Raw genomic sequence first — 22,796 nt, forward strand, 5'->3', positions numbered from 1 at the left:
ATCTAGTTTCATCCTCGCTTCCAAGGGGCTGGTGGAGGGAGTTGGGATTTCCATACCGCATTATTTGTGTCTTTGTGCGTGTGTGTGTGTGGGAGGGGGTAATGTGCCCCATGAGCCCCCCCCCCCTTCTTGATCCATGCCTAGACATGAATAATTATGATGATGGCCATGACCATCAGCACTTTTCTGATGGCATATGTGCTTGCAAGATGAATTCTTGTTCATGATCATTTTCTTCTCGCCAAGCTAATCCCCCATTTCAGCATACATGTGCATGTAGATAAAACAACGGATGATATATTGTGAGCCACTGTGAAATGTACTCGATAGGATGCCTGTTAAAATGCACGGTGCTGAGCCGCAGACGTGCGATGAACACTGAGTGTGTATGATTGAAAAAAAAGTGAGAATGAATTATTTCAGTAACCTGTTCCAATACAATTTAAGCATTTATACCCCTTTCATAAACCCAATTACTATGAATTAGACGGCTAATAGCAGCATAATTTGGTCGTAAAATTGGAGGACAAGAGTTATCCGCATTACTCTGATGCTGCTATTATCCGCATAATAGCGGCATCGGGATAAGATTTTGAGTTTATGAACGCATTTCCAAATAATGCGGATAATTGCCATGGTGCGGTCACAAGGTCACCCTTTTCCAACACAACCACATCGGAGGGGGCGTGTCCAGTTGTCATGGCGATTATCCGCCTTTTTCAGGACGGGCGCTCGTAAAAATAATGCGGCTTATTTTCAGAGTTTATGAACGCAATTTTTATTGAATTATCCGCATTACTCTTAGGCGGCTAATTGGAGGATAGGTTTATGAAAAGGGTATTAGTTGTCTCTATACATGGATTTCCCCATTAACGATCTTCCATTTTTTTCTTTCTTCCTTCCCCTTTGCGACTACAGGTAAAACGAGAAAATAGTGCGTCATCGCCTTCTCGGGTGGTCCACATACGTAATCTCGCCAACGAGGCTTTAGATGCCGACGTCCTAAGCCTTGCCCTACCTATCGGTCGTGTAACCAAGTATCTTATGCTCAAAGGCAAAAACCAGGTACGTGACCCAATATGGCTTGTTTTTATTTTGCTCACTTAGGTGAAGGAGATTCAGTATTTGTTTAATGTTATGTCTTTTTCAAAGATATTCAAATTTAACCCAATAAACCCCCCCCAAAAAAAATCACTCTGATGAATACTGCTCACCTCTCTTTGTTAGGCACCTGCCTATAGTGACCCTTCTGAAACCGATTCCCACCAAGACACCTGTCTATGAAGGTCATGCTGTGCATTTTTCCTGAGTGGTCACCATGCATGTAGATAGGTTTCAATATTGTCTGATGAAAAAGGTGCAAGAAATGCAGACATTCCTGATCAGCGCTTTGATATGGTTATCATGAAAAGCGCCATATAAGACTTAGTTATTGTTATTGTTATCATGATTTCTGATTGAAAACTTCATTCTACAAACACCACTGTAAAGGTGTTCCGTATGTTTATTGAAGTATTATCATCCAATCTAAAATAACAATGGGAGAGAAATCCTTTTCAGTGGCGTGGAAAACAAATCCATCAAAACGTATTGTGGAAAGTGTTGTTTGTGATCAGGGAATGTAATGAAGAGATATCGAAAAAGATAAATGTATTTGTTTCTAGTTAACATCTTTCACTGCATTCCGAGGGGAAAAGGTGAAATGATGATATCACGGTGAGAAAAAAAATGATGATCAATTTATTGACTTTCGAGGCATATTGTGGAGGGATGTCAAAACAAGCTCCATTTGTTGGGTAGAAGTGCTTTTTTGTATAAATGAATAGTGACTCCATTATTGAGACCCTGTAATTACTAACATGGCACGGGCAGAGAGAATAGAGGGAGGCTAGATGAAGCCTTTTGTCACGGTTGCCTTGCCAAGCTCTCCCAGCCAAGCCTTCCATTTGCCATGATCTGCTGCACGCCAGCGCCAGGCAGCGACGCTCTCGGCCACGTACCACTCCCTCGTTGGTTGGCACGACGAGCAGTCTGGGAGATGCATTTTTGATAGGACTTGGCATCAACCAGCATCCCATTGATAGCTCGAATAATTCACGCGGATAGGCAGCAACGTGTAGTGTGCCCTCAGGGACAAGTGAAGTACATGAGTGTATTTGATGTAACGAAAGTCAGCTAGGAGCCTTGATTGACTTCGGGCGGCATCTCCTCTCAGGGATTGCTTCATCGATAGCTGCGTTGTCGGGAGACTCCCAGCTGCTTGTTTCTTTGCTTCTTCATCTGTTGGATTTTCCCTGATAGTACCTGCTCATTTTGACATTGGATTTAGCGATCTGGAAAGCCTGAAGATGTTTGTGAATCCTGTAAGCCAATGAAATTGTCTAGAAATCTTTTGAAAGTGATGTTTGTATGATATGTACCCTGGGTGGTGAAAGGATGTGCTTTAACTTGTCAGTTGTTTGGAGTGATTGTTTACACAGTTTGATCCTAGGAGTTAACATGCGGTCTTCCTGTCCAGCGACCTCTTATAATTATCTTATTGAAGAAAAGCTTTTTGACAAGGATTGCACGTAATATCCATTATCATCATCATTTCCATTATATATGTATAATTAATATTCATCATTCATGTGCTATTCAGGCTGCATATATTTTGTATGTTTTTCTGATATTCCCAACATCTGTTTCCCTCTCGCTCTCTTTCTCCATCTTTTTTTATTTTTTTATTTTTTTTTTTTGGGGGGGGGGTTCAGTGTTTTTCTTTTCTTTTTATTGATGACTTTTATTTCTTATACTTTTCTCTTTTGCATTTCCACTTTTTAATGTTTTTAGTGTTTTAATGTCTGTCTGTCTTGATTGTTTTTGTAAAATATTTTCAAACAAATCGCTTTTCTGATCCTTTCTCTTTTTCCCTCCCTCTCACCCCTTTCATCTATCTTTCTCAGTCTATTTTTATCTGAATGTTTATCTGTGTGTGTGTCTCTCTCTATGTCCTCCCACTTTCTTTCTCTCTTGTTCTCTCGTCTCACTCTCCTCCAGCTCCACCTTCCTTCACCTGTACCTCAATCTCATTTTAAAAATCCAATCTTTCTCATCAATTTTGGGAACCATATTGGTTCTGCTTCATTGCATCCCTGACAGCGTGGTCGTGGTTGGTCTCTTCTCCGCATCGCACACATCTGTTACATGTTGTGTTGTGTTGCACATTTGTTGACTTGTTCCCCAATCTTTTACTTTAGTCCCATCCATTCTCTTTGTTGTATGTCCATTTCCTTATTTCCCCCTAATATATCTCCTTTCTTTGTACATTCTATCGCCTATTACAAGTTTCAGTAATGCCTTTTTCATTTTATATCCAATATGCTACAGTACTTGAATATATTACCAGTTTGTATAATCGGTCAAAGTTGACTCGGTGATAAAAGAGTTGATTTCTCACACATATGTTTTTTGGTTCAATCAGCTGAGAATGGATGATCATGTGAAGTGATCTCTTCAATTGATTAAGTTACAATGCGTCATCATTATCTTCAGTACACAGAAAGTTAGGTGCATGAATTCTATGAATTACAACTATCAAATGGTCCATCAGCTTTTTGTGAACTTCAATAGAGTGGAGTGTTGCACAGACTAGGAAAAGCATATGGCGCATGTTGCACACCCAGGAGAAGTTCTCAACCATTTTCAAATTAGGATTAGATGGAGTAGCTTTTTGTGGGTGCTAGTTGTGGAATATAAAACAAATAATCACCAATGAGACAGTGAGAACACCTATTACTTCAACAGCGATCTGAGATCTTGCACTTCTTGACAGTATGGTTTGAAGTGATATTGTACCATTCCTTCATCATCGCTAATTAGCATTGATTTCTCTCCAGAAGAGAACTAGAAACCTTGCTCTGCTAGGATTCATGCTACAAAACTATGACTTTTTGATTTTTTGCTCTGCATACGTGCCAGTTACCTGCTACTGGTTTAATTGACGTATCACCTTTGACCTTTCATGTTCAGGCATTCCTCGAAATGGCAGACGAAGCAACAGCACAGACGTTTATCAACCATTACACACACATGCCCAGGAACGTCCACGGAAGACAGATCTACTGTCAGTTCTCAAAGCACAAGGAACTCAAAACCGACTTTGCCCACACGCAACAGGTGAGAAACACAGCCTCAACTCTCAGGTGTGAACGGGTCCAGTCTCTATAGGGGCAACTCTCAGGAAAATGGAATACCCGAATCACATCCGATATTTGAATTCATTTACGCCGAGAGACCTTGAGGCTTATGTTACACTTATCAAATAGATTCCCTAGGCCTGCATCTCACCTTGATGACAATTGTTAGGAATCAGAGCTTAACCTGTTTAAAAGCCACGGTGCACTTTGAAGGACATGACACATGTCATGATATACGTCTGATAGACTGAAAACAATGCCCTTGTAACAGATTGTGAGAGTTCTTATAAACGTACGGGTAACATTTAGATGGTCAGTTTCGAAAATCATGACTCGACATCACAACAAACACAGAAGTGCATTATTTGCAATAAGGTTCATACCATCATTCGCTCTCTGTAAAATTGAGAAGATCTTCCAACTCGAGAACAATATCTCTGTGGGATTTTTCAGTATGCACCGTCATAGTGAATAAAGATATTGTTAGCACTCTATTGAAATTGGGCTTAAGTTATGGCTTGTTGTAATGCCAATCTTTCTGATTTTTTTTTGTTTTGTTATGGGATGAGGTGTATGTGATAAAGGCATAATCTGGGCTTACATTCTATTTGGTAAATCACATAAAGTAGAACATAAAGCAGAGCATTAAGTAGTGATTTTTCCAGACTTTACAAGAGCCCACCGTCTCTCCCGTGTCTGGACCTTGAAATAAATAAAGGATTTAACTTCTTTGCCTTCAAAAAAAGTCTCCAAATATTTACAGAAATGATATAGAATCCGGCTGCAGGTCACACACTTTTATGGAGAAGAATACCTCATTCCATTAATAGAGGACATATTCATTTTATAGAGATTTTAAAGGAGAAAAAAAAGAAGAAAAAAATACCCTCTCTTTTCATTTGGTACAATTGGATTTTTTTTTCTTCAATACGGAGCATTGTCCGAGTTGGAGGATTTTTACCTTGTAGGTCATTTTGCATTACATAACTTTTACATCTACCCTATTTTGATAATGCCAAAAAGTTACAAGAACCTCCCCAGGATTCAAAAACAATTTAATAGTCTGTAACAGGACTCTTGCAGTTCTACAGTATATTCCTCTTGCCTCACATCAAAAGTTTCTGTACTTCCACACTGAAAACATCTCTGTAACCCTGAAGGAATGATAAAAGTTCTAATCATTCCGAAAATTATTCATTGATTTGTGGATATTTTGGGGTCATTCATTCAATTTCAAATAAGCAAACGGCAAGACATTTTGTACGATGGGACGGATGTGAAAATAACCTTAATGCACGATTAGATTTAACTTTCAAGAGGTGATCCTCTTAGCTCAGTAACCCTTTGGAAAATAATTGTCCAGTTACCTTGCATGTAGTCTTGCATGGTGAAAAAAAAAAGAATCTTATGGAAGGAACAATAGTGAAGTCGTTTGTCAGAAGCTTAAGTTGTTTATAAGTATAGCTTAGTATGACTGCTAGGAGTCCCCAAATGATGACAATAAAGCTGTATTTAGTAGCTCCCCACGGTTCAGCCACCTAGATATGGTTCGGAAGAAGAAAAAGGTGTCTAGAAATGATCTCCGGGTGTAATTGAGATTGGTTTTACACTGGAGCATATTTGAAATTGAAATTGCAAATTATCATGGAATGTGATAGTGATATTTAGATTTATTTATTATTATATCTGCATGAGAACACCCCCCCCCCTGAACAAAAGAGGAAAAAAGAAGACATTTCCCAATCCTGTGCCGAAAAAAATATTAAGTTCACACAATGCTTCTAAAGCCAGGTGTGCATAGATCGAGTTGAAGTTCTCTTAATAAATCCCCTTAATGATCATTAACAAAACAGAGTCTCTAAATGTTTTAATTATGCTACTTGATTTGCAAAACTGTGACACAAGGCAATACATCTAGACTAGGAGCTATTAGTTTATCCAATGCTCATTTGAGTGGATGTGTGCCAAAATACCATCTTAAACACCAAAATAGAATGGTGTTATATGCATATTTTTTACAATGAATAATTGAATATGCTCTTGTGTGAAAACACTCTTATAGGAGGTAGAGGCATGTTATGAAGCCTTGAGACATTGGCTTTAATGGGGGGGGGGGGGGGGGTTACATTATATACAGCATGCAGTTCAGTACACTGTACAACTGGGCTTGGAGGTACTTTTCTCTTGTTTTGTTTGCACCTTTTCATGCATGCCTTGTTAAAATTTCTGGAAGATTTTTTTTATATTAAGAGTCACTATGGCATGGCTATGTAGCGTTGCCTTGATACATTTTACATTTTTCCTCATTAAATTGTTTATTATTCCCGCTCTCCTTGTCCGTCCTCAGTAGCACTGAGTAAAGGAGGACAATCGATCTGTAATCTCGTAGAAGTCATATCAGTGTAAAAGCATCCTTAAAATTCATGTTTATTGGTCCAAAAATAGACCAAGGAAATAGAATCCGAGACACGTGACATAGGTGGAGTCATTTCAAAGATATATTGTATGTTTGTAGTCTTATGTAGCTGTTGTGGAAAAAATACAACTAGAAAATAATTGCTTTTATTTAAAGCGTTTTCCCAGATTTTTTTTTACTAGAGTCTCCTTCTTTCCTCATACTTTGTTTTATCTTTAATTTCTGCACAATAACTATGAACTTTGTATCTTCATTGACATGATCTATAACTGTTATTTCACTTTTGTTTCTCTTCCCTTATCTTCCGTTTTTATCTCTCCCCCTGTCCCTGTTTACTCTCTGTCTGTCTGTCTGTGATTCTGTCTTTTCCACTTCTTGTCACTTGCCTGTGTTTCCTTAATTTCTGACATGATTTCCCAACCTACCCTAATTGTCTAATCCCATTCCCCTTCCTTTTTCTTCCCACTTCACCCCTTCCATACACCCCTCTCCATTTCTTTCATCCCTTCTTCCATCCCTTCTCCCCTTTTCCCATCTCCTCTCCCCTTTTCCCATCTCCTCTCCCCTTTTCCCATCCACTCTCCCCTTTTCCCATCCCCTCTCCCTTCCATCCCCTCTCCCATTCTTCCATCCCCTCTCCCCTTCTTCCATCCCTCTCCCCTTTTCCCACCTCTCCCCTTTTCCCATCTCCTCTCCCCTTTTCCCAACTCCTCTCCCCTTCTTCCAGCTCCTCTCCCACCTTTCCCTTCATTCTGTCATTCTATCACTTACCTCATACTATCTCTCTGAATATCTTCTGACACAAAATCATTATTTTATGTGCTCATAAACACATGCTATCTTTCTCTTTGACAATTTTTCTGTAACCATTGCTCTTGATGCCCACTGCCCCCCCCCCCCCCCGATACCTCCTGTACCCCTCATCTACTCCATTTGCATCCCTGACATCAATCATCACTTACCTACAATATATTCATCATCTTTCCATTTCATTGACTATCCTTTTTCTGTTACCATAAAACAACTTAAAAATCAATCTCGCACACAATGTAATCTCGATGTTCCATTTGATGTGTAACTGGCTTCAAACTCATTTTCCCACGCCATTGCCTTCTTTTTGTGCGGAAAATTAAAAATCCCCCAACCTTGCTTCTTTTTTTTTTCCTGAAAAACCCATAACAATGGAATTGTTTGGTGAATGTACTACTTCACTCATTTTTGTTGTAAAAATCCTCAATCTTCCATGCTCTGCTATTTTGCTGTCACAATCGGCCACTGCTATTTTCTATTCATGCCCGCTTCCTCGTTATATTCCATTTGTCTTTGTATGGCTGCTTGGGAATTTATGTTGCATTTTTTCTTTGCTTGAATCGGTTACCCATGGTTTCTTTCAATGTGAATCTCCCTTTTTCTCTGTTTCCTCTCTCTCTCACACACGTCCTCTTTCTTTCTCTTGGTTTTCTACCATTTTTTCCTCGCTGACCCTGCTTTTGTGCGATCCTGCCCTCTGCACCTTGTCAACAATTGTACGGGAACACTACACGCTCCTGTATGTTTGTTCGATGTTGGAACCACCTATGTACTACACAATGGTTTTATGTTCTCATCCACGCCAAAATTTCTGTGCTTCACACCGTGCATCAACCAACCTGTTGGTTTTTATGTTGCCACCCGCCCCACTCCACTGAATATAATTTCACGGTTATACCTTTCGAAAATTAACTTTTTACTGATGTTTGTCCTTTTCTGTTTTCTGTTTTGTTTTTTCTCTGGCTTATACTAATGCTGCTTCATTGCATGAAAACTGTGATTCTTGAATTCTGTAAATTTCAATGTTCCACAATCTACACAAATTAATGTTTCTTGACTTTGTGTTGTGTTGTATTTTGATGACTGTATTGAAATATGTGCTTTCACAATATGTCATGTTTATTTCATCCATTTACATTGTAAATCCATCATTTTCATATCATCATCTTTCATCATCATCATTACCATCATCACCATCACTGCCATCACCACCACCACCATAACCAATTACATCACAACCACTCCCCCCATCATCGTCATCCTGATACCAATCTCAACCGTTACCTCTACCACCATCACCACCACTGCCATCTCCATGACAACCAATCACACAATCAGGCCATGGCTGTGCAAGCCGCCCTGGCCGCTGTGCATGCAGTCCTCAACACCTCCTCTGCCTCCTCCTCCTCCTCCCCCTCCTCCTCTGGCCCCTCTTACTCCATGTCTGGTAGCGGGGACCACCCCATGACTTCTTCATCCTCCGGCGGCGGTGGCTATGGAGACCGTATCCGTGACTCTCCTCCTCCGACGTCCTCTTCTGGAGCTAACCTGGATGCCAATACCATCTCTGTTGGTTTCTCTTTTGAATTTTTCTATTTATTTTTAATTTTTCACTTATATTTAGTACTCTGTTATAATTGTTACTACTTTGCACATATTCTTTTTAGCTTATATTTCACGTTCTGAGCATGTAAAAAATGTTCTTGAATTATTTCATCTTTCATAAAATGGCATTTACTTCAAAAATCGATTTAGAATCCAAACTTCTTGTAAACACGTTTGTTGTAGAATTGTAGAATTCTTCATTTTGGAAATATAAACTGAGAGAAAATGCCATTGATTCCCTTCAAAACATTCATGCATCTTTTTTACTGGCCACATCCCTTTCTCTTTGAATCAAATATATTGGTCTTATTCATTTTCCTTTTTTTCAAATTCAATTTTCAAATTATCTCTTGCATGTGTATTAATATTCAATGCTAGGCGATCAGAAATATGAACAATCTGAACATCATGAATAAAGGACAATCAAAATTCATTATTTTATTCATTTTATTATTCAATGTATTCGTACACTTTAATTTTATTAGCTTTCTTTGAACTAATAAGTTATTTGTTCTCTACAGTGTGCAGTCCCTTCCTATACATGGTGTCGTAATTTCTTCATTATTCTTGCTCAACTCAGTAATCACTCCTTTCTGACAATTTCTAAAAGCCTGAACATTTATTAAAAAAAAAAGAATAACCAAGGGTAGATTCTGATTGCTTCTAAAAACAATTATTTTTAATGAAAGTTTTTAAAAAATGCAAAGGTATTTATGCTAAATTTAATTTTTCCTAATTTGTATTAATCTGATTTTGATATATAACAGCATTGGAATATCTTTATGATGATGGCTAAAACAATTCTATTAATTGATTGTAAATTGATTAAAAGACTAAGGTTTTTTGCTTTTTATTATTATGTTACATCTTCTTTGTGTTGCAACATGTTGGGCCACTAACACAGTCTTCAACTTCCCTCTTCAAATGTTTGAAATTTTTACAATATTTTTTTTCATAATGCAAAAGAATTAGTTACTGGTACTCAGAATATAAATTTGTTTTATATCTGTTAGAGATGCTGTTAATGTTGTTTCAGCAGTTATGAGGAAATTAAGTTAATGTTCTCCATGCTACGAAAGTAACAATATAATTTAATACACAATTACAAGTAATGGGGGATTGCATTACTCTATAAGTGACAGTTTCCTGTAAAAGCAAAGAAGTGGTTTTCAACAGATTCTTTGAAAGTTGGTTGCCTCACCATTATGAACTGTTATACAATACGTAATTGGACATTTTCTGAAATATGTAGCTTGCTTCATACTCATGTTCATTATTTGGACATTCAGTGTAGTTCATTGTTAATAAGGGAAAGGGGGAGTAGCAGCCTATTTATGCTTCTTGGGGTAAGGAAGCACTATTAATTTGATACCAAATTTAGTTACAAAATTAATTTATACATCAGTGGGGCCTTATGATTTCATTGTTCCTGTTGCAATTTTCTGTTGCAGGCAAATTATAAATTAACGTTCCGGGGTTTATTGTAGAAGAAAAGTCTGATTCAGGGAATATTTGCTGCTTCTTGTAGTATAGGAGTTACCCTTGGGCCAGCCTTCATAAAGGACTTGCGATTATGGTAGCTTTGCTGGTTTGGTCATTAACAGGTTACCTGGCTCAGCTGCCAATCAAAATCAAGGTTTCCATGGTAGATACTACCTTGGCAAAGTTACCGAACAAGTCTAGTGCACTTCTCCAGCTTTGGCTTATCCTCAAACTTCAATTCTCAAGTCGCGACTGCAGTAGGTTCTCTAACCCTTCCTGTAGCTAGTCTTTAAGAAGATGTCTCTCTCAGCCCTCCTAACCCTTTTGCGCCCTTCCTCTTGCTCCCTTCCTCCCCACAGCAAATCGCCTCACAAGTGGCCCTCCAAGCGGCCCAGCATCACCCCATGCTCCAGCCTCACCTAATGCCACAGCAGCCCCAGCAGCACTCCACACATCCCAAGGTACCCGACACAGGCGGTGGAGCCAACACCATCCTCAGGGTTATCGTGGAGAATGTCACCTACCAGATCACCGTGGACACCCTCCACGAGATCTTCAGGAAGTACGGAACCGTGCTCAGGATTGTCACATTTATCAAGAGTGGTAAGGCTTAGAATGATTGTCTTAAGAGTAACAAAGGTCTTGTCTAAACAATCTTGAGACTGTCTCATGTACCATGAGAGTATCTTATGGATATTTCATGTTGTCTGTAGAGGATACAAGATTTCTTTTACTATGTCCTAAAACTTATGATTGGGGAGGATTGCCACAGATACCGGTATTTACCATGCCATGCCTGAACAATCCTTAAGACTGTCTAAGGTACCTTTAGAGTATTTGAAGGTCCTTCGCTACTGCTTAAAGAGGTTATCCCTTCAAGAACCTATCTTTGCCTAGCTATGTCTGAGCCATCCCTGAGACTGTCTTAGGTACCACTACCCTAGCGTATCTTTAGTCCCTTTCATACTACCTAAATAGCTTATCCTTCAAAGACCTCATCTTGCAGGAGGGATCACATGCTTTAAGACTAAAGAGAATACACTGCACCTTCCAGTAAAGTGTATTTGATAAATATTTTACAGTTGGCAAAATGCTTTGAGACATCTTTATTAAACATGCTTGTTGACCCATTTCCTACTGGATTGAGTAGCCCCTGGACAGAGTTTGTAGAAATAACAAAAATTTTTTAGTCAACAGGGCAAAGACAAACTTTCATTTTGTCATAATCGGCTTTCATTTAAAGGGTTACTTTCATTATTTTTAGTGTACGTTTTCATGATTTGAAAACAAATGTTGATTCATCTGGGTGGATAAATTGTTATATTTATTTGTCTCCATATATTACTGTGAATCTGTCCTTTGTCATCCAATTTTGTTTGGTCCTACAGGTCAGTTCCAGGCACTTGTACAGTTTTCAGATGCATCACAAGCTGCTGTAGCTAAATTAGTAAGTATCCCCCCAACCCAGAAATAGCAGGAATCCCCCTCAGAACTTGATGACAGAAGCTAAAATACCTCATAAGAAGTTTCAGTCAAAGTGTCCTTTTTCATTTGAATAGAATGAACAAAAAAAGGGGGAAATGGGAGATGAGAGAGTGCATTCTCTTTGATCTTACTTAGATATGAAGGAAAAACAAGCACTGAATATTAGGACTTACACATTTTTTAGTATGGAACCATTAGACAGGTGATTTTCATTGCTGATGGTGCAGTCATGTACATGTAGCAGTACATTATTTTCTTTAACTGCTCTTTGAATAATCACAGGAGTTAGATGGAAAGAACATCTACAACAACTGCTGCCAGCTTCGCATCGACTTCTCGAAACTGACCAACCTCAGTGTCAAGTACAACAATGAGAAGAGCCGGGACTACACGTGTGACCTGCCACAAGGTGATGGACTCACAGGGGTCGATCCCAGCACTGCTGCTATGTTAGGTAAGCTGCTCTTGGGCAAACTCCCCCCGGGAGAAGGTACAGGTCATGAGCAGAGTTGAAGATCATGCTTTGTTTTGACATGAAATACCCACCCTAATTGCTTACACCATAACCTTTTTTTTGCTCCATATCTTGTTTAAATTGTCACTGAAGAACCGCTCACTGGGCCCAGTCCACCTGTTGTTCCCTTTAAGAATGTAAGACCAATCGTATGCTTTTGTGCGTTTCAAGAATATGCAGTCCCACCCAATAGCTTTGATGTTGTCCTCATGAGTCCAGGTAATTTGCCACAGATGCCCAGTGTAAAATGACCCCTTTTCCCTGTCCAAAGTTTCTAAATTGTCCACCTTTAATCCACCCCTCTGCAGCTCCCCATCCTCTCCCTATAGTGCTTATGCCAGGAATTATTTATTGTGATGACTTCAGCCCCCCCCCCTTAAATATGGGATAAACTAGCCCCTGAATACTGTATTAAGTAGATTCAGGGCACTTGTTTCATCATATGCATGGTGCTAGCAATATGCACTTAATTTGTGATGTTTGTGCGTGATGCTCTCACCAAATCAACGGGTGCAGAGGATCGTGTCTACCAACGAGGAAGAGTTATCCTGCTATTATACTAGAATATATATTTTTTTGCTTGAATTGGGCATGCTTTTAACACATTGATCTATCTTGTTTGATTTTTATCCCCTTTTTTTTGTAATTGGAAGTCTTTGTTTGGAACTCTTGAATTGTGATTATATGTCTCGGGGGCACTCTGCAAGGCATGAATAATACATGCATTTTGAGCAATCATAGTACATTATTGACAATTGCATGTATAGCTCTGAAAACTTTTTTTAATTGATCCAGTATTATACTCCAAATTAAAAACAGCACATGAATGTCTACCCCCACTATTCATTTAATGATAAATTTTATGAGACAAAGCGAAAAATAGATTTCATTTTAATAGTAATCAATTGATGAAAATTGTAAGTATAAAAAACCCAACGATATGAGAGAGATGGAGAGTCATTTGAAAAAAAAATGTGTTGCATGTTTCCATTTATCATCAGTCTGGTTAGTACAAATAATACTAACTAATGTTTATATTATATCTACCTGCAGCGAGGTTATAGTACGTGATATTGTTTATATTGCCCTGTATGGAAGTTATAGTATGTGATATTGTTTATATCGACCTGAAGGGAAGTTATAGTATGTGCCGTGGCTGGGAGACTCAATTTCCTGAATCTACATGTACCCCTCACAATAGCTCCATGCATTATCAATATGCCAAGAGAAAGAAAAATGCTGCAATTTTTTAAAGCGAAAGTAATTAATTGTTCGCTCCCCGACCGTTTGCCCTTTGTAACTCATTTATAATTCATTTTGTCTACTAGGGCAATGATAAAGAGAAAAAGGAATAAAACCCCAGCATGGGCAGTCTGCCTTGAACAAGGCTATTGTTCTTTTATATAAAGGGGGGAAATAGAGAGAGGGGAATTGGAAAAGGCAATTAGTATTTTCCCCTCTCATGCATGCAATATTCCATAAAAAAAAAGAAAAAAAGAGTAAAGAGATTGGTTAAGGTTTATCCAAACTGGCAATGCTGTATAATGTCATTTTGAGTGATATTATTTTGCAGTCTCTACCTCTTTAATAAAAGAGTAGTATTCAGATAAATTCTTGCTACTGATACAAAACCTCCCCTCAGCCAACCCCAATTATCTATAAGAATATTTATTTAAAAATAACCAATAATGAGTATTAAACTGAAGCATACTGAAGGTGTGGAATATTACCTTTTTGTGGAAAGTAGTATATTTTTTTATTTGTAATTTTAACAACACTTTGGAGATGTGTGCTATTGTCATGGTTACTTCTATCAACAAATGCACTCACAAAAGACTAAAGTTCACACAATATTGCGTGGGAGAGGTTTTTATTCATTTGTGTTGCTATGAATGATTTACTTTAAGTTGATGGTGCTTGTATGAGTATGCATGCATGGCATGGCATGATATAGTTATATTTAATTCATGTAACATATTGAAATTAACTCTAGGAAAGGTAGTTAAAAGCCAATTATCACTAAAGAGAGAATGTAATTTGTGTAGTATATTTTTATGTATTAATAGTATTATTCATGAAATACTGGTACTTTACAAAAGTCAAACTTGTGTGTTGAATGAGGACTAGTGTACTACAGTGGAGCATTTCATCAACATTTTTGTAAGATGAATTGTCAGATCTGACATCTTTCCTTGATTCTGACTGGCTGAGAAGCAATGTTACTATGGTAATTGTCGGATAAAACAGGACTTGTCGGATAAAATCCTTTCATGAAACGCACATACAGATGTAGTACAATTAAAGCACAATGTCTGGTTCCTCAATTTGAATCCCCAAATGTTTGTCAAAGTTATCATCGATTGTCGAATTATGTGTTTAATGATGTCCAGTTCAAATTTCTGTTTCATTTTACATTTGTACATTGTTTCATTTTGGACATGAGGTTTTAATCCCCACAGCACCCATGGTCCATTGATAGTCCTTGTGCAGTTTACAGACATTTCATGCTTGACCTGACCACATGCTAGAATGCTTGGCCCCCACATGTTTATATATATATGCAATGTTTCGTCCATGTTTTTCATTAACAATAAGAGACATTTTAGGGGGATGGTGTTGTTAAATTGTGTGTGCTTTGTGCTAACCACTTCATTCTCAACTGTCTCTTTTGCTTTGATTTGTTTATGATAGAGCAGTCCAGCAAATAAGAATATTACAGTATGTAAGAAAATATGACCATGGCAATCATATGCATTTTTTTATATGACTAAATAAGGGATAACTAAAGATAGTATAGGAGAAGGATTTCAAATTAAAAGCAATGGTTGTTGCATTTATTAATATAAATATGCTTGGTTCAAAAAGATGTTGAGAGCAGCTACCCTCCCCCCAAGAAGATAAATGAATAAAATCATAAAAAAAGAGAAATTGAATATAAATATGCTTGGTTCTAAAAGATGTTGAGAGTAGCTACCCTCCCCCCAAAAAGATAAATGAATAAAATCATTATAAAAAAGAGAAATTAAAAGAAGATAAAAAGGACATGGTACTCAATGTGTCAAGGCTTGTTGCTTGTCAGCAAGAAGTGCCTATGAAGACATCATTGGAAGACTTCATGTACAGGGAATACATCGACAGCCAATATTGCAGGACTGCTCTTGGTATGACACACACATACACACATTGCATTATGACACGCCCCTCCTCCTCTTGACCCCACCCCCTGTCGTTTCAAGCCATGCCAATCATTTAAATGGAATTAACCCACTCTATGTTCCCTGTATATACCTACAACCGTTTCAGGACTTGGTGGGGCTGCCGGTCTTATCTCGCCTTATGCCGCAGGGCACGGTCTGCCCTTTGCCGGTACGACGCCGGTCTCTCTTGCAGGATACCATCAAGCAGGTACTTGGTTAACATGATAATCGATTTGTGCAACTTCTTCTCTGTCTCTCTCTTGCGCACCATTCATGATCTTCTAGAATCTAACGTAACATAGGAAAGGGTCTCTGTTCTATGCTCTTGGCTTCCCGTCGACTGGACGGTCGGTCTTCTGTCAATCTCACCTTCTGCGCTGTTCTTCTTGGAATGACACGATTCCTTCTTGAGCCTGATTTCCATCTTCTCATTTGACTGTGTGCGTGACTGTGCCAGTGGTCTATTGTGTGGACCTTCTTCTGATTCTTCACTCCAATTCACAGAATTTCTTTTACTCCTACAGCTTATGTCTTGCTTCTCTCTCTCTCTGATGGTTTGGCCGTTTCAATATATTCTGGTTCTCCTTGCTTCACTTACATTTTACTCAATGTATATCTTTCATTATTCCTGTATATATTTAAACAATTCTCCTTTCTTTCAGCTCTGCAGTCTTCTATACCATTTATCTCTACCCTTAACAGGGATTTCCATTTTATTTTAACAAACAAATATCTTTCCTACCATTCAGAACACCAAAGCATGATCGATTCTTCTTTCACTAGTTTCTTTGCTGTTCTGTGCCGTGCAAATCTTCTCAACTTCCTCACTCTAAAACAGTTGGGTCCTCTTTGGTGATGAAACGATGCTGCAGAATCGTTACAAATTATAATCAAAAGTTATCTGCATGAGTAGTAACTGCCGGTAGTTTTTCAGAAATAAATTTGTCCAAGATCTGATTTCATAACTTCAAGGGGTTTGGTCTGGTTTCTTTTAGTGTACTTTAAACTTTCTCTCTCTTGGTTTGCATGTTTAGAAAGTGGCAGAAAATGTTAAAATAGTATTTAAAAGAAAATCTTATTTTATTTTAAAATTATAAAATTTTATTTTAAAAAGAATTAAACAACACTTACCAGGAAAAAAAAATTTATAGATAAGAAAATGGAGCTTAAAGAAATGTTTTTCACCCATGAAACTCTTGCTATTCATGAATAATTGGCGACCTGGTATTTGTGTTTGGAATCCCTTTTGGGCATTATTCTCATCAAAGTAAATATATCTTAGCAATTCAAACTGCAGTTGTATTTTAGGTCAAGTTTATGATAAATTGAGCTTATGATAAATTTAGTGAAAATACTGTATTATAGTCAGCATTTGATCCAGGGTTTGAAAAAAAAAATGTTAAAGAAAGGAGCATGTGCTCTTCAACAAAATAGTTTCATCTTGTTTTCTCTCTGTCAAATCCTGCTTTGATTTTCTTTTAATTGTATAGTTTTCAGAATGGCTATTTGTTCTGTAACTTCCTTTCTGAGGCTTGGGTTCATTTTTTCTGTCTTTAGAGATAATGATAGTTCTTTTGACCAGTATCCACTCCTAATTTTTACCTGTCATCTTTAGAAGATCGATTTTTTCAAAGCTCCACTACGAACATTGCAGATTTGCTACAGAATGTTGACATACATGTATCATTTGTTCACTGTTCTGTTTAGGTGAATAGCAATGTTCTTGTGGTTTGCTTTATTTCTAATTCTTGGAGTGATATGGTAGCATTAATGAAAATATAAGCTTCTTTGACATTTCATCTTGCTATCTTTCTTTGGAATTATTCTCATCTGGTTTTTTTTTTTTTTGGGGGGGGGGGGTTGAATTTTAACACTTTGGGGGACTGTACCCCCATTTGTTATTTTTTTGTGTGTATTTATCCTTTATCATTTCATTTTCATTTTTTGTATGTAATCTCACTCAAGTTTCCCTGTCTTTGCCATCATTGATAACATTCGTCATTCCATTGCCAATGTAGTACTGATAAGCTTTTATTGCTGTGTTATTTTTTTTTCTTAACAAAACCTGACCTCTCCCTCAAATCAAACGTAATACAAAATAATTCCCCATCAGTAAATGAGCGTGTGTGGGTATGGGTACTGTGGGGGGGGGGGGGGTTCTCAACGATTATGTTATTAGATTACCATTGACCCTATGATTGGAAAACCATGTACATTTCAAACACAGATTTATTTATCATTGGCCAGTGATGATCTCAAACCTAGAGTCTTGAAGTAGCCAATGATATAACTATATGTATACAGAATAAAGGATTTTAACACGTTGCATACTGGAACCTGGATTGTTCCTGCTCAAACCATACGAGAATAACTTATCCAGTAGTCACCACATTAAAAACAGTAAATAACAAGTCTGAGCTATCACCACACATTAATCGTTGCTGTGCATCTAACCAGAATTGGCCCCGTGTGTTAAAAAATCCCATTGCTTTTGGCTTCATAATCTGTTGTCCATAGCATAGCTTTTGTGACCTTTGACCTATGACCTTTCACCTTTGCATGCATTCACCTCTGAACCTACACTGCTCTTATCCTGATCTAGAACTTGTACTTATCTGTGCTTTATACTTAATATACATGTATATACTGTAGAAGTTATATTATAAAGAGTTTTATGAATATTATTGTATGAAGTGTCTTTCTTAAACATTTAATCTGCTCTGCATTTTGAGAGCCATGATTATGTATGAAAATGAAATGTTGCAAGCTATTGGTGATTAACAATGACGGTAATAATTTTGGAGTAAAGTAGTGTAGAGTAGAAAAATTGGAGTCACCATGAATGCTTATTATGCTACTCATTTATCAAGAGAGCATTTTCACCACTCTTTAACAATGATTGTTAAATTAAGCATTTATTGAAATAGGATAAACTTCAAGTCATCTTAGGTTCATTTAGTAGATGTAGATTATGAAGCTGCACTTCTTTTTACTAGTATACACTATATGATAACATACTGTTGAAATTTTTCTCATATTAGCTGTAGCTATCAGGCCTGGTGCTAGGTCAGAAAGAAGTTTGCCGCAGTATTTTGGATACACAACGTATTCAATAGTATTTGATAACATCCATCACCCTTGAGAAAATAGGAAAAAAATATCTAACTTTATAATTATCAAATCAAAGAAGGTAGCTAGTCCAATATATAATGTGACCACGCCTTAATTTGTACACCCCTTGTCTACCCCCTATTCACAGGAGGAGTACCCGGTTTCCCCGCTGGCCTCTCTGCCTTACCCCAGGCTGCTGCGGCTGCCCAGGGCATTAGGCTCCCGGGCATGTACATGCAGTCGGGCTGCTGTGTCATTCTGGTTAGCAATCTCACTCCAGAGGTAAGGATACAGTAAGAAAGAGAGGGAGATAAAGAGAGAGACTAAGAGAGAGAGAGAGAGAGAGAGAGAAGAGAGAGAAGAGGGTAGGGAGTGGGTGTCTTGAAATTATGGTGCTTGAAAAGGAAGTAAAGAGATTAAGGAAGGGAAAGAGGGGGTGGTGAGAGATGTTGGGGGGGGGGTGATGAGAGAAGTCAGAAGGGGAGGTGAGATTTTTTAAAATGAAAAGAAAAAAAAGGATAGGGGCACATTTTTTAACACAATTGGAGACCCATTTGCACTTGACATCTCCATCTGACAAAGAAATGCAATGTATGAATTTGATCTCAAATGTGAGATGCAATCAATATTATTATTCTTCATCTACAACAGTTGTGCAATGTCTTTTTTTAAAACCCCATGAAGGGGACAACGATTACAACAATGATCCCAACACCGGCCTCGCTCCAGGATTGGTTTTGGGACTGGTGTTTATTTGGCCCCAACATGAACACCGATATTCAACACCATGAACTTGAATTAACTCTTTGTATAAGTAAACATTGTGCCAAGCTTATTCAACCATAAATCCCAACGAACGTTGATATTTTGTGAGGATTTTTCATAATTTTCTTAAGTATGCTGATGTGCATGTCGGATGAAGGGGGATCTATTCAAACCCCATTTTCATTTATTCATGTTTAGTTTTTTTTTAATAAATATCTCAGAATCACTGTCACTTTCTGTCTAATCTATGACTCTAATTTGAGCTCATTTGAAAATAGTGAGATAAAAATAGAATGAAATCATCAAATTTAATAATATAGAATTGGGGATACTATGGGAAACTGCAGTAACAAGATACGCCTTCGTTCTTTAAAAAAATGATAACTTGAGAGAGTTTGTATCATGCATGGTGAATCCATACTCTATTTTTTCGAATAGAAAACCGCTATTTTAGTTCTCGGTACTCGGTATGCTTTCCAAGTATAATCCCCTTTAGTATTATGTATATGATGGGCAGTTTTTCTCCCTTCATCATTTCAACCTATTTTTTATTTTTTTAATTTTTCCTCTCAAAATCAAACCTTGGCATCCTTTTCTTGACGATCTGTAACTTCTCTCTGTCATATACGAAAGAGAATTGGGAGAGACAATATGACAACAAATATTTCAATTTCAATCATATGTTTATATTGTATATTCTTATTTTTTTATTTTAAATCACATTTTCGTCTCTCTTTCTTTCTTCCCTCCAATTAAAAAAAAAAACCTCTCGTCTGTTCTTCTGTCGATCTTCATCCGTACGCTGTGCCTCTTCGCTGTTGCATCCTCCAACCTTCGCGCATATAGCTCGTCACGCCTCAGGCCCTCTTTACCCTCTTTGGTATGCACTATATCATACTCCTAATTTTTGTTGTTTTTTTTAATGGAAAGACGAAGTCGAGTTCTGGGGGTGTTTCACAAAGAGCTGAGTGTGACGTAGAGTCGTGCTTAAACGCCATCACGCACACCGTATCTCACTCGTAACCTCATCCTTGATGACCGTAGCAGTGTACGCCTCCTGAGCATAGTTTGACCAATGCGATGGTGCATTATATCCGCACACTGCTGATATTAAAGTGCGATTTGAAGTCACTCTTCAAATTTTTGTGAAACCATCCCCTGTGGTAGTCTTGTATCAGAACTCTGCTTTGTCTCTCTCCTATTGGGTGTAACAACATTTGTCATGACTATGTATTAACTTTTATTAGTTTTTCTCAGGAGGTAAAAAAATAATAAGAGTAGGGGAGTTTCTGCTGTTGAATAGACCTTCTCTTTGTATTTCATTGGTTTGGTAAGGCCTATTAGCTTTTCAATATAACTCAAATCTTCACACTATTATCTGGTTGTGTCTTTTTTTTAATCTGAATTTGATATCTACATGTAACAAGCATGAAGCATTCTGTGATTAGTGATATTTTTTGTTAGTTGTGAAGAGAAAGAGAATTCAGCCATCTTCATACATTTTGCACCGACTTTTATAACTCTCAGGGAAAATACCAGCATAACTTGATACCTTCATATTGTTAAACAACCAAACATTTTGAAGCTTTATAATATTACAAGATTAATTACTGTTTAAGCCTTTTAAAAAAGAACAGACTTTCCTGCTATTAAAACACCTTTACAAGCGATTCTGCAATGTTAATCAAGATATGGCTATAATGAAGGTTTTTTGTTGCTGGTTGTGTGTTATACTGTAAAATCATAGTTATCTAATTGAATTTGTCTAGAAATTAAATTCTTAAATAGTTGATATATTGATTTTTATTTCAAAATAACATTTTTTTTTAAATGCATGTTGTGGAACTGGTCGTAGATTGGTCTTTTTTAAAACTAAATTTTGTTTATGGCATAGGAAGGCTTTGGTCCTTAGGCTTACTCATTGAATGGAAATACACAAATTCTTTGTTTTCTTTGATAATCGCTTCTGTCCTATTTGTTTATTACCCTTTCAAAAATCACTTTCTAAATGCAGCACACTAATGCTTTGAATCCACTTATCTTTTGTTCTAAATTATATCTGTATATGTATTCCTTTTCTGCCCATCTTTTACAACATGAAATTTATGTAGGAGAGATGAAATAGATCCTTAATCATTTTGCATTCTTGGTACTGAAATTGAATTTATAAAGTTAGTAAGTTTGAAAACAATTTTTTTCTCCCTTCCAATGAGAATATATTCAAATGCAATTTTCATGCTTGTCGCATATTATTTAATGTTTTTTTTTTACTTCCAAGTGGTTATTCTGTGATTTTGTTTTTCCAGTTAGATTTTAAAAATAACAACTGTGCTTGTTAGTTGGTCATTATAGCATGTATAATCCACTTTAAACTGTCATATTTTACATCAAGCAAAAGCATTCACATTTATTTTGTGTACTAGTATATATATTTATTGTGAAGTGATAATTTGTATTTCTATCGGCATGCATGATCCTTTTCCAGTTGACATTCCTAAAATATTGTGTCCTTTTTTTTTTGGTAGCAGCATGCCTTAGAACTTTGCCGAGCAATCCACAAATAGAGTTGATGTCCCCTGTTGCCTCCCTCTTCTCTGTCGTTGACGATCTATGTTCTCTTGGGTTATTCCATTCTTCTTCACAGGTGTCTACGGAGACGTGCAAAGGGTGAAGATTCTTTTTGAGAAGCGGGATAACGCTCTGATTCAGATGAGTGATCCTCACCAGGCACAATTAGGTATGGCGGAATGTTAGTTTGTTAATGTAGCTTTCATATAAATAATGATAATGATAAAAAATTAATATGATAATAATAATAATATAGGATTTATGTAGCGCAAGTATCCACCTTGTAAGGTGCTTAAGGCGCTCTTATGTTAATGGTGACCCAGGTCAGGTAGACGGCCCGATTAGGCGTTTGAATAATGTGGAGCGTTGTGGCCAAGTGTCTTCTGACTTTGAAACAGAGGGTCGTGGGTTCGAATCACAGCCATGGCGTAAATTTCCTTCAGCAAGAAACTCATCCACATTGTGCTGCACTCAACCCAGGTGAGGTGAATGGGTACCCAGTAGGAACAAATTCCTTGAATGCTTGAGCGCCTAGGTAGCTCAGCTAAAGCCGGGGTAATAATAATAGCAGGGCCCGCTGGTAGAACAGTTTTCGAAACTGAAGTGGCTACCCTGGGTAAATATACCTATATTATTATTGTTATAATAGTTTGATAGTTATAAAA

General features: G+C 37.4%; 1 protein-coding gene across 3 annotated transcripts in view; it reads left to right on the top strand.

Annotated features, from left to right (window-relative positions):
- The first annotated feature begins 918 nt into the window (after nt 1-918).
- LOC121423867 (polypyrimidine tract-binding protein 1-like) overlaps nt 919-22,796 on the top strand; it is a 30,949-nt gene continuing 9,071 nt past the window's right edge. Inside the window, exons 1-10 of one of the 3 annotated variants that reach the window (XM_041619379.1) lie at nt 919-1,065; nt 4,012-4,158; nt 8,743-8,973; nt 10,851-11,094; nt 11,880-11,938; nt 12,259-12,430; nt 15,794-15,895; nt 18,947-19,080; nt 20,410-20,443; nt 22,208-22,300. In XM_041619379.1, the coding sequence (XP_041475313.1) occupies nt 1,045-1,065; nt 4,012-4,158; nt 8,743-8,973; nt 10,851-11,094; nt 11,880-11,938; nt 12,259-12,430; nt 15,794-15,895; nt 18,947-19,080; nt 20,410-20,443; nt 22,208-22,300 (1,237 nt within the window). In that variant the 5' untranslated portion in view covers nt 919-1,044. The remainder of the gene's footprint in view (nt 1,066-4,011; nt 4,159-8,742; nt 8,974-10,850; nt 11,095-11,879; nt 11,939-12,258; nt 12,431-15,793; nt 15,896-18,946; nt 19,081-20,409; nt 20,444-22,207; nt 22,301-22,796) is intronic. The other 2 variants (XM_041619380.1, XM_041619381.1) reach the window with 2 other exon arrangements.

This window comes from Lytechinus variegatus, chromosome 11 (genome assembly GCF_018143015.1).
Source record: "Lytechinus variegatus isolate NC3 chromosome 11, Lvar_3.0, whole genome shotgun sequence".
Lineage (NCBI taxonomy): Eukaryota > Metazoa > Echinodermata > Echinoidea > Temnopleuroida > Toxopneustidae > Lytechinus > Lytechinus variegatus.